This window comes from Pan troglodytes, chromosome 8 (assembly GCF_028858775.2).
Source record: "Pan troglodytes isolate AG18354 chromosome 8, NHGRI_mPanTro3-v2.0_pri, whole genome shotgun sequence".
NCBI classification, from domain to species: domain Eukaryota; kingdom Metazoa; phylum Chordata; class Mammalia; order Primates; family Hominidae; genus Pan; species Pan troglodytes.
In genome coordinates this window covers 50,233,268-50,251,651 of record NC_072406.2, presented here as the reverse complement: position 1 = coordinate 50,251,651, position 18,384 = coordinate 50,233,268, and the positions used below count along the sequence as shown (strand labels likewise).

Below are 18,384 nucleotides of genomic sequence, written 5' to 3'. Positions count from 1 at the left end.
GATAGTTAATTTTAAGACAACATTTTTGTTTGATTTAGACCTGAATAATACATACTAAATCAAAGGGATATTAAAAGTAATATTGATGAAATAAAGTTAGAAATATAAAATTTTTATCAGAGATTGATTTACCTGATTCAAATTACTTCCTACACTCTTCAATTCCATATCTTGTATTCTGAGAGCCTGTTCAAGTTGTTGTTTCACTTCTAACTCTTTCCTATGCTGCTCTTCGATTCTTCCTAATTCTTCCCTAATTTTTTCATTTAATATATCGGCATTTCTTCTCTTCTCTTCTTCTTGGTTTAAAGTCAATCTGCCATTAAACATACTTATCTTAAAATTTATTTTGTTAGAAAATAGAATTCATTTTGAGATCTATTTCTTCCTATATTGGTTTATTAGTCCAATAAAATTCCTATATTCTTGAATTTTTTTCTTCCTAGTTCTCAGCTATTTATTACTCCAAACTCTTCCAAATGACATACATACTTGAAAAATAGTGAGAAAAGAACATCTTCCAGTTAGAAAGTTTCTGCTACTATTAACTGCAACGACTGTTATAGAAAAGAATATTGGAAGCTATCCAGTAAATTTATAAGTTGAAAATTATTTTTTAAAAATCTCACGCAGTCAAAATTACTCCTCAATGAGGACAGATTATTTAGAGTTAACTGATTAAAGTGACTGATTAAAGTTAACTGATTACTTTTTATGAACAAGTTTACAGATTTATTAGACATAAATATTCATACTTCTAAAATATGGCAAGTATCCCTAAAAATAATTTTAATATTAAAATCTCAGATTAGGTTAAAGAGTCTAATATCTGTTATCCCATATACCTTTTGTTTCTTTTTTGAGTAATACTTTAAACGTACCTTGTTGATTATTATATATTTTATCAACAAATTTTAAATCTCTTTTAGAACAAGATAGAATATAATATTTAATTAAAGAATAAAAATAGTATGCATTTTTAACATAGAACTCTGAATTCATTTTATGTAGGACAGCAAGAGATGTTGAATAAACTAATAAATTATTATACATTTTCTTTATATTCCATGCACATTAAGATTAAAAGTGTATAATTGAAAGAAATCGAGTCTTGGGGAAAGAAGAATGGCCATTTCACACTCTCTTTGTTGAACTGTAATGAATATACATTTTCTTGAGAACAATTTAGAAGTAATGAACAAATAACTTCTTAAAAACTTCCTATAACTTAACCAAATATTTTTATATTGAAGAATTTATTTCAAGTCAATAATTAGAAAAGTAGAAAAAGTTTTACATGCAGTTATGCCTTGCAGCATTTATAATACAGAAAGTTAAAAATCAAAAAACTTAATTTGTTAAGTAAGTAATGGGATTTCCAAATAATGGCCTTCTATATAGCCATTAAAACTGTGATTTAAATAAATATGCATTGAATTATCAGCAGAAGTATTCACATTTAAGAACTTGTATTATTTAAAGAATTTGACACTCTACAAGACAGACATTTTTTTCTCCAGTAAAACCTCAGAAGGTAAGTCAGCTATTACAAAAAGCATCCTACGTAGTTTTAGTATAAATAGCTGAAATATTTATTTAAAACTAGGAAATCACACCTCACACTGCAGAGCTCTTGTTCCCATTTAACTTTTTGGTTCTCTAACCGTGATTTTATTTCTTTTGCTTCTGACAGTTTCTTTTTCAGTACACAAAACTTCTTTTTCATTTGTTCCATTTTTCCTGTAAGTTGTTCACAGTGATCTTTTTGAAGTTCCCTTGCTCTTTCACAAGAATGAACTGCATCCAAGATTTTTGATAGGCTAGTTGAATCTGTCTCAAGGAGGAGATACAAATAAAATATATTAGTACTTTTGGGATATAAAGGGCTGCATATTTTAACAATCACTTATACACTGAACAAATATATATTGATTGCCTACCACGTGGAAGGCATTATACTAAGCTCTGCAGATTAAACAGAAAAAAAAAAACCTCTCCTCTTGTTTAGCTTAAAATATACTGAAAAGAAAAGCCCCAGAAAAGTGACAATTATAAATTCAGATAGATACTGTAAGAAAACAGATCGCTAAGAATAAGATATATACTAGGCCCACAGAAAATTCCCCTGAGGAATGTATGGCTACACTGTGGAATAAAGATTGAAAAGGAAGCAGTTGAGCAAAGGGGGAAGAAAAGCATTTTAGCCAGTGTGTGGCATGTGCTGAAGCTCTAGTGTAGTCTGACTCCAGCCAAAAGAGAACAATGGGTATTGATTTTTCTTCTTAGCTAAAATAACTAAAAAGAAAACACACAAAATACATTAAACAATTTTTTTAGACAGTGGACATTAGGCAAAGAAGATGATAATCCCTGAAAAACAGAAAAAAAATGGAAAGCAAACCTTATGAATGTTTCAGCTTCCTGCTTTGACAGAGATTCCAAGACATGACACAGGAAGAAAAAACTGAGGTGGAACCTATCAGACTCTCTTGGTTGCAGTGATGAAGCTTAGAGTCTGGTAAAACCAAAGCAGACAGACATTACAGAACAAAACACTGAGGAGGGGAGAGAGATACAGAAGCAACAGCAAGAAACCCCTGGAAACCCCTCCTACTATTTAGCAAAATAATAAAGATTGCATGTGAGTCAGAAAACTACCTAAGACCAAGCTGGGTCGGGGGGGTCTTACAAAATTAGAGAAAATCACACCTGGTTCTCACATAGTGGCAAGAAGAGTGTCTATTTTTATAGATTTACCTGGAAGACTCAGACTTCACAGGAAAATGAATAGTCAGAAAGGCCTTGCCCCTCAGGTGTGGGGAGTTAGCTCATACCATAAAAAGCAAAAATGAAAAAGATCAAGCTGTTTATAAGTAACTCAGCTCTATTCTACAATAAAAATCAAGAAGATAAGTAGAGCAATAGAATATACTTTTAAAAACTAAATTGCACTTGTAGAGATACTAGTTACAATGCCGGAGATGAAAGCTACACTGAGTAGATATGAGCATAGATTGATTTGCCATCAGGAAAGAAAAGATTCACAAATTTGAGACACTAGAGAACTATGAGCAAACTCCCAGCAGGTAATATATAAGTCCCCAAACAGGTAGGAGGAGAGACAGAAAAAAACATTTGAGGAAAAATTGGCTAAATACATTCTAAACTTAATGAAAGCTACAATCCCACAGATCCAGGCTGGGATCTGGCTGGAAGTGAAGAAATGAAAATACACAATTGTAATTTCTTATACCATCTATGATATGATATAATATTACTTGAAGATGGGTTGTGATGAGGTAAATACATACACTATAAATCCTAAAAAAACCACTAAGACAGCAAAGCAAAGAGTTATACCTAATAACCAAATAAACTTATACCACAAAAAGATATAACTAAATCATAAAGAAATATAAAACTAGATCAATAACTAAAAAAGTTATACCTATATATATATATATATATATACATATAAAACTAAATCATAAAAATTACTAAACTAGTCTGAAGGAAGCAGAAAAAGAACAAAAGCAAAGCAAAGAAGATCTGGAACTAATAGAAATCAAACAGCATGATGACAGAAAACTTTCATCATATCAGTAATTACACTATAAATTAAAGTGGTCTAAAAACCTCTGCTCAAAGGCAGATCGTCAGAATGGATATAAAAGTAAGATCTACCTGTGTAATGCCTATAAGAAATAAACTTTAAATATAAAGACAAAAATTGATTAAAGATGAAACAACATATACCACACTAACACTTGACAAAAGAAGGCTGAGGAAGGGTGGTTGTATTAATACCAAAGTACATTTCATAGCAAAAATATTACCAGCAATAAACAAAGTCATTTTATAGTGACAAAGGGTTCACTTAATCAAGAAAACATAACAGTCCTAAATATTTATGTGCATAATAACATAAATCCTTCAAAATACATGATACAAAAATAGAACTGCAAAAGAAATGGACAAATGCCCAAGTGCGGTCTAAAATTTCTAAACCCCTTACTCAAGTGGTAAAATAAGAGGCAGAAAATCGGCAAGAATGTGATAGACTTAACATCATTCTTCAGAAGTACTCAAAGACTATATTCTAGATCATATCTTAATAAAAGGATTAAGAAGGATTTAAGTCATACAAAACATGTTACCTGACCCAAAAGCAATCAAATTAAAAATCAATAATAAAAAAGTACCTGAAACAACTCAACTATTGGAAATTAAGTAACATACATCCAAATAACCCTGGGTTGGTTCAAAAATAATAAAAAGGAAAATTAGAAAGTATTTTGAACTAATTTCAAATGAAAACACAACACATTAGATATTGTAAAATGCATCTACGACAGCACTTAAATTAAAATTTTCAGCACTGAATGTCTACATTAGAAGACTCTCAAATAAATAACTTTGACTTTTACCTTAAGAAACCAAAAAAAAAAAAAAAAGAAGAAGAAAAAAGTAAACTCAGTGGAAGCAGAGGAAAGGAAATGATGAATATCTGTACTGGTTTGAATGTTTTTGTCCTTGCAATTTTCGTATGCTAAAATCAAATCATAGAGGTGATGTTATTAGGAGGTAGGAGTTTTGGGATGTAATTAGGTCATGAGGGCCAACCCTTCATAAATGGATTAATGCCCTGATAGAAATAACCCCAGAGAGCCTCTTTACCCTTTCTGCCATGTGAGGACACAGGGAAAAACAGTGCATCGATGAATCATGAAGTGGTACCTATTCAGACATCAAATCTGATGATACCTTGATCTTGAACTGTGCAGCTTCCACAATGGTGAGAATTCAATTTATGTTGCCGATAAGCTCTCAACTACAGATTTTTTAAATAATAGGCAAAGAGAACTAAAACATCAGAGATGGAATGAATAAAACGCAAAAATGATAGAAAACTTGAACAACACCAAACACTTTGAAAGGATCAATAAAAGCAAAAGTCTATCTAGCCAAACTAGCTCTTGAAAAGAAAAACTACAAATTACCAAGTTTGAAAATGAGTTAATGTGACATTCTTTCAGATTCTACAGATACTTAAAAATACATGGTAATAATATAAAATTTATGTGAATAAACATGACAACTTAGACAAAATTGACAAATTCATTGAAATGTGAAAATTACCATCTGATCTTTGACAAAACTGAAAAAAAAGCAATGGGGAAATAATTCCCTACTTAATAAATGGTGTTGGGAAAGCTAGCTGGCCATATGCAGAAAACTGAAACTCGACCCCTTCCTTACACCTTACACAAAAATTAACTCAACATGGATTAAAGACGTTATTTCTGAGGGCTCTGTTCTATTCCATTGGTCTATATCTCTGTTTTGGTACCAGTACCATGCTGTTTTGATTACTGTAGCCTTGTGGTATAGTTTGAAGTCAGGTAGCGTGATGCCTGCAGCTTTGTTCTTTTGGCTTAGGATTGACTTGACAATGCGGGCTCTTTTTTGGTTCCATATGAACTTTAAAGTAGTTTTTCCAATTCTGTGAAGAAGGTCATTGGTAGCTTGATGGGGATGGCATTGAATCGATAAATTACCTTGGGCAGTATGGCCATTTTTACGACATTGATTCTTCCTACCCATAAGCGTGGAATGTTCTTCCATTTGTTTGTATCCTCTTTTATTTCATTGGGCAGTGGTTTGTAGTTCTCCTTGAAGAGGTCCTTCACATCCCTTGTAAGTTGGATTCCTAGGTATTTTATTCTCTTTGAAGCAATTGTGAATGGGAGTTCACTCATGATTTGGCTGTCTGTTTGTCTGTTATTGGTGTATAACAATGCTTGTGATTTTTGCACATTGATTTTGTATCCTGAGACTTTGCTGAAGTTGCCTATCAGCTTAAGAAGATTTTGGGCTGAGACGATGGGGTTTTCTAGATATACAATCATGTCATCTGCAAAAAGGGACAATTCGACTTCCTCTTAAGAAGATTTTGGGCTGAGACGATGGGGTTTTCTAGATATACAATCATGTCATCGGCAAAAAGGGACAATTCGACTTCCTCTTTTCCTAATTGAATACCCTTTATTTCCTTCTCCTGCATGATTGCCCTGGCCAGAACTTCCAACACTATGTTGAATAGGAGTGGTGAACCATCAAAAATTGAGCGAAGGATATGAACAGACACTTTTCAAAAGAAGACATTTATGTAGCCAAAAGACACATGAAAAAATGCTCATCATCACTGGCCATCAGAGAAATGCAAATCAAAACCACAATGAGATACCATCTCACACCAGTTAGAATGGCGATCATTAAAAAGTCAGGAAACAACAGGTGCTGGAGAGGATGTAGAGAAATAGGAATGCTTTTACACTGTTGGTGGGACTGTAAATTAGTTCAACCATTGTGGAAGTCAGTGTGGTGATTCCTCAGGGATCTACAACTAGAAATACCATTTGATCCAGCCATCCCATTACTGGGTATATACCCAAAGGATTATAAAACATGCTGCTATAAAGACACATGCACACATATGTTTATTGCGGCACTATTCACAATAGCAAAGACTTGGAACCAACCCAAATGTCCAACAATGATAGACTGGATTAAGAAAATGTGGCACATATACACCATGGAATACTATGCAGCCATAAAAAATGATGAGTTCATGTCCTTTGTAGGGACATGGATGAAGCTGGAAACCATCATTCTCAGCAAACTATCACAAGGACAAAAAACCAAACACCGCATGTTCTCACTCATAGGTGGGAATTGAACAATGAGAACACATGGACACAGGAAGGGGAACATCACACACCAGGGCCTGTTGTGGGGTGGGGGAGGGATCGCATTAGGAGATATACCTAATGTTAAATGATGAGCCAATGGGTGCAGCACACCAATATGGTACATGTATACATATGTAACTAACCTGCATGTTGTGCACATGTACCCTAAAACTTAAAGTATAATAATAAAAAAAAATCTAGATTAAAAAAAAGATGGATTAAACACTTAAACATAAGACCTAAAACCATAAAAAGCCTAGAAGAAAACCTAGGCAATATCATTCAGGACATAGGTATGGGAAAGACTTCATGACTAAAACACTAAAAGCAATGGCAACAAAAGCCAAAATTGACAAATGGGACTTAATTCAACTAAAGAGCTTCGGCACAGCAAAAGCAACTAACATCAAAATGAACAGGCAACCTACAGAATGGGAGAAAATTTTTGCAATCTATCCATCTGACACAGGGCTAATATCCAGAATGTACAAGAACTTAAACAAATTTACAAGGAAAAAACAAACAACCCCATCAAAAAGTGAGCAAAGGATATGAACAGATACTTCTTCAAAGATCACATTTATGCAGCCAACAAACATATGAAAAAAAGCTCATCATCACTGATCATTAGAGAAATGCAAATCAAAACCACAATAAGATATCATCTCACGCCAGTTAGAATGGCAATCATTAAAAAGTCAGGAAACAACAGATGCTGGAGAGGATGTGGAGAAACAGAATCGTTTTTACACTGTTGGTGGGAGTGAAAATTAGTTCAACCATTGTAGAAGAGAGTGTGGCGATTCCTCAAGGATCTAGAACCAGAAATACCATTTGACCCAGCGATCCCATTACTGGTTATATACCCAAAGGATTATAAATCATTCTATTATAAAGATACATACACACATAGGTTTATTGGGGGACTATTCTCAATAGCAAAGACTTGGAACCAACCCAAATGTCCATCAATGATAGACTGGATAAAGAAAATGTGGCACATATACACCATAAAATACTATGCAGTGATAAAAAAGGATATGAATTCATGTCCTTTGCAGGGACATGGATGAAGCTGGAAACCATCATTCTCAGCAAACTAACACAAGAACAGAAAACCAAACACTGCATGTTCTCACTCATAAGTGGGAGTTGAACAATGAGAACATATGGACACAGGGAGGGGAACATCACACACCAGGGACTGTTGGGGATGAGGGGCTGGGGGAGGGGTAGCATTAGGAGAAATACCTAATGTAGGTGATGGGTTGATGGGTACAGCAAACCACCATGGAATGTGTATACCTATGTAACAAACCTGCACGTTCTGCACATGTAACCTAGAACTTAAATTATAATATAAGAAAATTTTTTTAACTAGGAATGACAGTATACTGATTCTGGCAAAGGTTCAAAGGAAATTTTTATGTAAAAGATCCAACTCTCTTTTGCCAAAATATAAATGATGTCAACAATAGGAAAATAAAATCTAGTCAGTGTCAAAAAATATATAATATCTCAAGAAAAAATAGTTAACCTGCATTGCCCTAAATATATAAACGAAGATTAAGTCATAGTTAAAAGTCTTCCTACAATGAAAAGTCCAGGAAAAGAATCCTACACTGGTGAGTTCTACCAAATATTTTAGAAAAAAAGAGATATAATTATAAACAAACTCTACCCCTAAAATAAAAGAAAGTATGACATAGTTTGGATGTGTGTCCCCACCAAAATCTCCCATTGAAATGTCATCTCCAATGTTGGCAGTAAAGCTTGGTGAGAGGAGAATGCATCATGAGGGAAGATTTCTCACAAATAATTTAGCACCATGCCTTTGGTGCTGTACTCAAAATAGTGATCCTCATGAAAATTGGTCATTTAAACATGCATGGCACCTCCCACCTCTCTCTCTTGCTCCTGCTCTGGCCATGTGATGTGCAAGTTCTTCCTCACGTTCCACCATAATTGTAAGCTTCCACAGGCCTCCCCAGAAGCAGAGCCCCATGTTATGCTTCCTGTACAACCTGTAGAACTGTGCGCCAATGAAATCTATTTCCTCATAAATTACCCAATCTCAGGTATTTCTCTATAGCAATGCACAAATAGCCTAATACACAGTACATTTCAACTCATTGTATAATGCTAGCATTACTCTAAATCAAAACCGGATGATATTATTACAAACAAGAGAACTGCCTTATGAACATGATTGCAAAAATTCAACCAATTTGTGAAGCAATAATGATAACCTTAGAAAGATGAGTGTATAAACTGTGCTATAGTCATACAATGGAATATTACTAAGGACTCAAAAGAGATGAACTATCAAGCTATGAAAAGACATGAAAAGGGTTAAATGCATATTTCTAAAAATGACATTATCCAGAAAACAAAATTATGTATAGATAGAGTAAAAAGATCAGTGGTTGCCAAAGGGTTGAGGAATAAAGTCGTGTGCTGATATCCTGTGTTTTTTCAGCTTTCAGAACTTTTGGCTCATCTTTCTAATCTGAAAAGAGAGTCACTTCTTCTATTTAAGTTTACTTTCACTTGCTTGAGACATGTTATCACCTTGGAGGGTGTGGCTTTAACATATGCTGAAGAATGCAATTTGTTTCTGAGTGCTGTCAGGGGAGTCAGCCTCTGTATGATTCTTTTGGTTATATGTAAACTTAGTATGGTGGTTTTCCCAAATGCTAGTTCTCATGGCAGCATACTGGGCAGGTGAGAAGGCCCTCAATTTGCTGCAGAAATGAGAAAGTGGAGGTCTCAAGAAGCCTACATCATTTTCCTATCCACACTTGAGTCAGCAAATTTTGTAATGGGGTGTGCAGTGCAACCTCCCAGCCAACAAATGGTGACCGCAGGTTAGAACGTACTGTGGCAGAAGCGGATAAGAATATGCTTTGTCTTTGTTTTACCGGTAGGAACTCTCTGTTGCCTCAGGTTGTCGGCAAGTCTGTGTAATGCCCAGTGCCCTGAATTCTCTACTCAGCTCCAGAAAGAAGGACAAAGCTGAGCAAAACTACACTGACAAGCTGGACTGGACTGACAAAACTGGCTTGATGTTTGGATACCCTAATGAGGGGCACAGGCACCAGCCAAGACAAGGGTCTCAGGAAAAGCTCTTAGTGAATTGCAAAGAGGCTCCCAGAGGAAAGAGAAAATGCAGCATCAGTTCTATGTCCTGAGTGGTCATGAATGGCTCTGCTTCCTTATCAAAACCCTGACCTAAGACTCATAAAGAGCTCGTATGATTTTTTTTTTCTTCAAAAAAGCAGTCTCTTGTCTTCCTTTCCCCACAAAAAACACACTATGTCTGATAGTCACCATTTACCCAGATACGTTTAATTAAATATCAACCCTCATTTTCTTTCAGGAATTAATATTTTACTATTACTTTCTTTAACTGACTCAGGAAACTTTATGACATAGTTTGTTTTCCAGGATAAATTATTCATCAATAAGATTCTTCAAAGATATATATACTTTTCTATCAATGAAATTTATGTCTAGTCATTTAAAGTTTAAAGAGGTATAAGACTATTCTGTCAATGAATTATACAGACATGGACTTTAAAACACTTTATTGAATATATTTTCAAAAAACTATTATAATGATAATGATATAGTCTCTTTCTAATGTACCAATATATTAAGAATGTACTTGTGATAAATGTACTTTGGATAAATATATTAGAAATTTATATAAAAATAATAGCCATAAGTGACCTAATTTTTCACAAGTTAAAAAAAAAAGTCTAGGTTCAAACTATATCAAAAGTGTGCAGAGTCCCAGGTGACAAGAAGTAAGTATGTAACTATTTTCCTTCATAAACAAAAACATTGAGTTTAAAATTTTTAAGTGACAAAAGAAAAAAGCAAAGAACACACAAGGAAAATTTTACAAGCCATTTAATCATTTAGAGCCCATTTATCATATGGCATCTATGAATCTCACACATGGCTAACATATACTGGTTATAAATTGTGAGAGTTTCTGAAGTACAAGATACACTTCAGAATCACTTATATCATTAAATTACAAACATTCATCATATTCTTTAATTTATCTTATAATTGAGAAGGTACACAGTTACAATGAGAGTTTAGCTGAATGTAAAATTGATGTCTCATCAACGAAAGTATAATGAATTTATGAGTATGGATGTATATTAGAAAATAATGGTAAATAAAATATTCATTGTTTTCCATACACGTGGTGTAATTTTATGCCTACATTTTTTTGCATCCTCTCACTTATCCATCTGAATGTTTTTTGATCCCCTCATGTAAGAGGGCATATAAAACTCATAAAGAAAATAATGTATAAAAAACTTTCAATATTGAAATATGTATTCAACAACTTAATTGTTAAATATGAATTAAGTATAAATAACCATTTTAATTTTGAAATCAGTATAATATTTATGTAAAAATCAGTTTTAGTATTCAAGTAATAAATTTAGCATTTTTTTGTTTGTTTCTAAAATCAGTCTGATTTGATTTATCATGTTAGTCTCTAAGAAATTTTTATTTTTTCATTTTTATTTTTTTTGAGATGGGAGTCTCACTCTGCCACCCAGGCTGGAGTGCAGTGGAGCAATCTCAGCTCACTGCAGTCTCTGCCCCCTGGGTTCAAGCAATTCTCCTGCCTCAGCCTCCTGAGTAGCTGGGTTTACAGGCATGTGCTACCAAGCCCAGCTAATTATTTTTTGTATTTTTAGTAGAGACTGGGTTTCACCATGTTGGCCAGGCTGGTCTTGAACTGCTGACCCCAAGTGATCTGCCCGCCTTGGCCTCCCAAAGTGCTGGGATTACAGGCATGAGCCACCGGGCCCAGCCTTCTAACAGATTTTATAAAGCAGCAATTTTACAAAAAAAAGCCCTATGGATTCATATTCAAATTTATCTCACTTAAATAAATAATATCAACAAAACATATCTCTATGAATCCTGAAAGTAACAGAGAAGAGTAATGAGTCACTGTGGGAGTCGCCAAATCTAGTAATACCTCCTTCTTCCAATACTCTCCAGAGCACACACAATCTCATCTTCTGGAGTGCAAACATTCCAAATGCATCTGAAGTGAATTCACTCAAGTTTCCTTCTCAGAAACCTCAAAATTAAGTTCTTAGCTTCTTCCCCCCTCCCACTTCATGCCTCACAATTGCTATTCTTTAGCAAAATAATCTCCAGATCTGTGGTCTTGATTCTTTCCCTTCAACACTTTTTAAAATAAATTTTCCTACCAGTTTCTTTCTCTTGTTCAGAAGTAATATCGTGCATCTATAAATTCTGTTTTTGCTTTTTAACCTCTTTCTTCTCCTCTTCTGGCTAAAAACATACTCAGATATAAAATCAAAATAATGCTTTCCCTTGACTCTGTTATCTCTTGACATTCTATCCAATTGCTCTTCTTCCAAATTATTTCAGTGAAAACTCTATACCTTCGCTACTCAGTGTACAGTCCAAGAACTACCAGCATCAGCATCATCTGAGAATTTATTAAAATTGCATGACCTCAAGTCTGCTGAATCAGAATGTGCACTGTTAACAAGTTTTATAGCTCATTTCTTAAAGTTTGAAAACTTCTAGACAATACTGAAAAATATATATACATGTGTGGCTGCTCATATATGCTCATATTCACCAATAATAGATAAAACACAGCTTCACATAGTCAGGTAATTCCATCTCCAATGTCTTCCACAAGCGTGTAAGTACGGGTGGAAATTTTTTTTCTTGTTATTATACATTAAGTTCTAGAGTACATCTGCACAACGTGCAGGTTTGTTACATATGTATACATGTGCCATATTGGTGCACTGCATCCATTAACTCGTCATTTACATTAGGTATTTCTCTTAATGCTATCCCTCCCACATCCCCCCACCCCATGACAGGCCCCCGTGTGTGATGTTGCACTTCCTGTGTCCAAGTGTTCTCATTGTTCAATTCCCACCTATGGGTGAGAACATGTGATGTCTGGTTTTCTGTCCTTGCGATAGTTTGCTCAGAATCATGGTTTCCAGCTTCATCCATGTCCCTACAAAGGACATGAACACATCCTTTTTTATGGCTGCAGAGAATTCCATGGTGTATATGTGCCACATTTTCTTAATCCAGTCTATCATTGATGTATATTTGGGTTAGTTCCAAGTCTTTGCTATTGTGAAGAGTGCTGCAATAAACATATGTGTGCATGTGTCTTTACAGTAGCATGATTTATAATCCTTTGGGTATATAACCAGTAATGGGATCCCTGGGTCAAATGGTATTTCTAGTTCTAGATCCTTCAGGAATCACTACACTGTCTTCCACAATGGTTGAACTAATTTACAGTCCCACCAACAGTGTAAAAGTGTTCCTATTTCTCCACATCCTCTCTAGCACCTGTTGTTTCCTGACTTTTTAATGATCACCATTCTAACCGGTGTGAGATGATATCTCATCGTGGTTTTGATTTGCATTTCTCTGATGACAGGTGATGATGAGGATTTTTTCATGTGTCTGTTGTCTGCATAAATATCTTCTTTTGAGAAGTGTCTGTTCATATCCTTTGCCCACTTTTTCATGGGGTGTTTGATTTTTTCTTGTAAACTTGCTTAAGTTTTTGTAGATTCTGGATATTAGCCCTTTGTCAGATGGGTAGATTGCAAAAAGGTTGCCTGTTCACTCTCATGGTAGTTTCTTTTGCTGTGCAGAAGAAGTTCTTTAGTTTAATTAGATCCCATTTGTCAATTTTGGCTTTTGTTGCCATTGCTTTTGGTGTTTTAGTCATGAAGACTTTGCCCATGCCTTTGTCCTGAATGGTATTGCCTAGGTTTTCTTCTAGGGTTTTTATGGTTTTAGGTCTAACGTTTAAGTCTTTAATCCATCTTGAATTAATTTTTGTATAAGTTGTAAGGAAGGGATCCAGTTTCAGCTTTCTACATATGTCTAGCCAGTTTTCCCAGCACCATTTATTAAATAGGGAATCCTTTCCCCATTTCTTGTTTTTGTCTGGTTCATCAAAGATCAGATGGTTGTAGATGTGTGGTTCTGTTCCATTCATCTATATCTCTGTTTTGGTACTAATACCATGCTGTTTTGGTTACTGTAGCCTTGTAGTATAGTTTGAAGTCAGGTAGTGTGATGCCTCCAGCTTTGTTCTTTTGGCTTAGGATTGTCTTGGCAATGCAGGCTCTTTTTTGGTTCCATATGAACTTTAAAGTAGTTTTTCCAATTCTGTGAAGAAAGTCATTGGTAGCTTAATGGGGATGGCATTGAATCCATAAATTACCTTGGGCAGTATGGCCATTTTCACGATATTGATTCTTCCTATCCATAAGCATGGAATGCTCTTCCATTTGTTTGTGTCCTCTTTTATTTCGTTAAGCAGTGGTGTATAGTTCTCCTTGAAGAGGTCCTTCACATCCCTTGTAAGTTGGATTCCTAGATATTTTATTCTCTTTGAAGCAATTGTGAATGGGAGTTCACTCATGATTTGGTTCTCTGTTTGTCTGTTATTGGTGTATAAGAATGCTTGTGATTTTTGCACATTTATTATGTATCCTGAGACTTTGCTGAAGCTGCTTATATCAGTTTAAGAAGATTTCGGGCTGAGACAATGGGGTTTTCTAAATATACAATCATGTCATCTGCAAACAGGGACAATTTGACTTCCTCTTTTCCTTATTGAATACCATTCATTTCTTTCTCCTGTGTGATTGCCCTGGCCAGAACTTCCAACACTATGTTGAATAGCAGTGGTGAGAGAGGGCATCCCTGTCTTGTGCCAGTTTTCAAAGGGAATGCTTCCAGTTTTTGCCCGTTCGGTATGATACTGGCTGTGGGTTTGTCATAAATAGATCTTATTATTTTGAGATACATCCCATCAATACCTAGTTTATTGAGAGTTTTTAGCATGAAGTGCTGTTGAATTTTGTCAAAGGCCTTTTCTGCATCTATTGAGATAATCATGTGGTTTTTGTTTTTGGTTCTGTTTATATGATGAATTATATTTATTGATTTGCATATCTTGAACCAGCCTTGCATCCCAAGGATGAAGCCAACTTGATCATGGTGGATAAGCTTTCTGATGTGCTGCTGGATTCGGTTTGCCAGTATTTTATTGAGGATTTTTGCATTGATGTTTATCAGGGATACTGGTCTAAAATTCTGTTTTTTTGTTGTGTCTCTGCCAGGCTTTGGTATCAGGATGATGCTGGCCTCATAAAATGAGTTAGGGAGGATTCCCTCTTTTTCTATTGATTGGAATCATTTCAGAAGGAATGGTATCAGCTCCTCCTTGTACCTCTGGTAGAATTCGGCTTGGAATCTGTCCAGTCCTGGACTTTTCTTGGTTGGTAGGCTATTAATTATTGCCTTAATTTCAGAGCCTGTTATTGGTCTATTCGGGGATTCTCCTTCCTGGTTTAGTCTTGGGAGGGTGTAGCTGTCCAGGAATTTATCCATTTTTTTTCTAGATTCTCCAGTTTATTTGCATAGAGGTGTTTATAGTATTCTCTGATGGTAGTTTGTATTTCTGTGGGATCAGTGGTGATATCCCCTTTATCATTTTTTATTGTGTCTATTTGATTCTTCTCTCTTTTCTTCTTTATTAGTCTTGCTAGCAGTCGATCATATTTGTTAATCTTTTCAAAAAACCAGCTCCTGGATTCATTGATTTTTTGAAGGATTTTTTGTGTCTCTATCTCCTTCAGTTCTGCTCTGATTTTAGTTATTTCTTGCCTTCTGCTAGCTTTTGAATGTGTTTCCTCTTGCTTCTCTAGTTCTTTTAATTGTGATGTTAGTGTATCCATTTTAGATCTTTCCTGCTTTCTCTTGTGGGCATTTAGTGCTATAAATTTCCCTCTACACACTGCTTTAAATGTGTCCCACAGATTCTGGTATGTGGTGCCTTTGTTCTCATCGGTTTCAAAGAACATCTTTATTTCTGCCTTAATTTCGTTATGTACCCAGTAGTCATTCTGGAGGAGCTTGTTCAGTTTCCATGTATTTAAGTGGTTTTGAGTGAGGTACTTAATCCTGAGTTCTAGTTTCATTGCACTGTGGTCTGAGAGACAGTTTGTGATAATTTCTGTTCTTTTACATTTGCTGAGGACTGCTTTACTTCCATCTGTAATTTCTATTGCGTTGCCCCTTTCTTCTTCTCCGCTGGCTAAAAACATACTCAAAAATAAAAGTAACATAATGCTTTCTTCTGACCCTTTTCTGTCCTGACCTTCTATTCAATTGCTATTCTTCCACATTTTTCCCACAAAAGACCTCTCCTCAGCTACTCAGAGCAAGGTACAAGGACCACCAGCATCAGCATCACCTGAGAACTTATTAAAAATGCAGAATCGCAAGTCAGCTGAATCACAGTGTGAATTGTTAACTAGGTTTTCCGCTGATTTTCTATGAAAATTTCTGGTCTATACGGAGTGAATATGACAAATTATATACATGTGTGGCCATGCAGATATGCTTATTCTCACCTATGGCAAATAGAACACAGCTCTCCATGGTCAGGTGCTTCCATCCCTAATGGCTTCCCACCAGTGAGAAAGACATTAAGAGTCAGAATACTTTTGCTGTAATTCTCTGGTAAATTTTGGTACTAGGTCACTTTATATTCTTCCCAAATTTCTAACCACACCCAATCTTTTCCTAAACAATCATTTCATCATCCTCCATTATATAAACCTGATTCTTGTTCCTTCATGTACTCTCTGTACACTCTGTCTTCTTCAGTCTTCATTTCCTCTTTTACTACTTTCTTCTTTCTTATTTTCTCATTGTCCTCAGGTCTTGGAATATCTTGAATTCAAACTAATAATTCACCTCCTTCTCAGCACTCTCAATATAGTCTTTTGCCAACACCTGATGAGACATATAACTTATGACCATTGCACTTCTCTTTTTTTCCATGGTTTGCATTTAGGAGGTAATTTTCTTCAGCTATTAGAGCATATCCTTCCTCATCAGTTTAGAGAAATACTTGGTCAAATGACCTTTTAAATAAAAGATGGTTCTTACCTTCTAATTTTCCACTTATTTTATCTATTTCTTTTTGATGTGTAGCCTTGGGTAAACACACATCCTTCTGTGAAACAGTCTCATGGAGACTCTGTTAAAAGTAATATCAATAAATAATTTCAATGGAAAAATCCTAATAATGAAGATTATCAAAATTTCCTAATTAAAATCTTTTTTTAAAAAAATGTCCTATTTTGCAAGCAATTCAACTTAAGAGCAGACACGTATAAAAAAACAAAACATTTTGATAGAAAACCTCACATAAACCTCTCTACATCAAGCTGATCTTTACGTCCATGTGGCCATTAACTCAGTGACTGAGCAGGAAAAACAAATCATATACACGAAAAAATTCAATCGTGCATATTTCAAAACGTATCTCTCTTAAAAATATCTAACTTATGTTGTCGTCCTCATCAACAATAAATATGACATTTCAAACAAAATACAATACTCTTGCTACTTGCCATAACAGATACTGCATTAAACATGTAAAATATGCATGATCATACAATTGTCTAATGTTAAAAATGATGCCTGTCATGAAGAGAACTTTTAGAGTCTGTCATATAATTTATGCATAGAATGTTGAAAAAGCTGCTTTATTTTGATAAACAAGGGCTTAAAATCAGCAACAAGTTTTTGACAAAATTTATGGTGATAAAAAAGTGCTTGAATAGAATGCGAATGCAGTAAGAAAAAAATTATGTCATGTCTAAATAAAAGCAAATAAGTATTAAAGTCTTTTTGTCCAATTACAAATCAGATAAAATCTACCTGTCTATTGACTTCCACCCTTTGCTGTTACCACCAGGCAGCAGCTGCTTGTTTCTAACAGGTCAGATACTTTCTATGTCTTTCCACAGTTGTGATCTTAAAATACATCACTATTATTTGACGCTCATGCTGCTGCAGCTTGACTGTCATAAAGGGACTCAAGGAGTTCTATTTGTGAAAATATAATTTATATTTTTCAAAAGACTACTCAACCAATACTCTTGTTATTATACTCCCACAAGGTTTCCTACTCCTCATGCTTTTCTTTCTGCTGAAATGTTCCTTCAGATCTATACTGAACAATAAAGATATGTCAATACGTTCAAGTCCCAGGCATTAACTTTTCAGGTCCCAACTTTTACAATACTGCAGCTTAAACTGTCTCTCTATGAATCCAATTAGAACTTTTGTACATCTAGATATAAGACAGAATCATATATTTGCCCATAGCTGGACTCAGTGTAATTCTTTTGCTTTTAGACAAACGTACTTCAGATCCCATGTGAATTTCTAGTGAATTCTAACCCTTATTATTTCCACTGTACCACACTGGCTTCTTAAATTAATCCTACAAATTTGCACAATATCACTATGAAGCAGTAATCTACTTAGCACATAGATTCTCTATTAAGCGTATTCTGAAAAATATCAAAAATAATTTGGGGGTGACATATGCAGAGGTGAGAAAATAAAGTATAAGCATCTGATTTTATGTTTTCATATCATGCAATACTAATATTTAAAAAAATCAATAACACATAGTACCTCAGAATTCCAAGAATTTTCTTCAACGTTCTTTTGTTTTGATTCTGAAGGGAACATCTGATCT

At 34.8% G+C, this 18,384-nt stretch overlaps 1 protein-coding gene across 1 annotated transcript in view; it reads right to left on the bottom strand.

Annotated features, from left to right (window-relative positions):
• Positions 1-18,384, bottom strand: part of ANKRD30A (ankyrin repeat domain 30A) — a 212,921-nt gene that overhangs the window by 48,894 nt on the left and 145,643 nt on the right. The window contains exons 72-75 of the mRNA XM_024346307.3: positions 18,321-18,382; positions 16,779-16,869; positions 1,617-1,830; positions 133-316 (exon numbers count right to left, since the gene is read on the bottom strand). Of these exons, the coding sequence (XP_024202075.3) occupies positions 133-316; positions 1,617-1,830; positions 16,779-16,869; positions 18,321-18,382 (551 nt within the window). The remainder of the gene's footprint in view (positions 1-132; positions 317-1,616; positions 1,831-16,778; positions 16,870-18,320; positions 18,383-18,384) is intronic.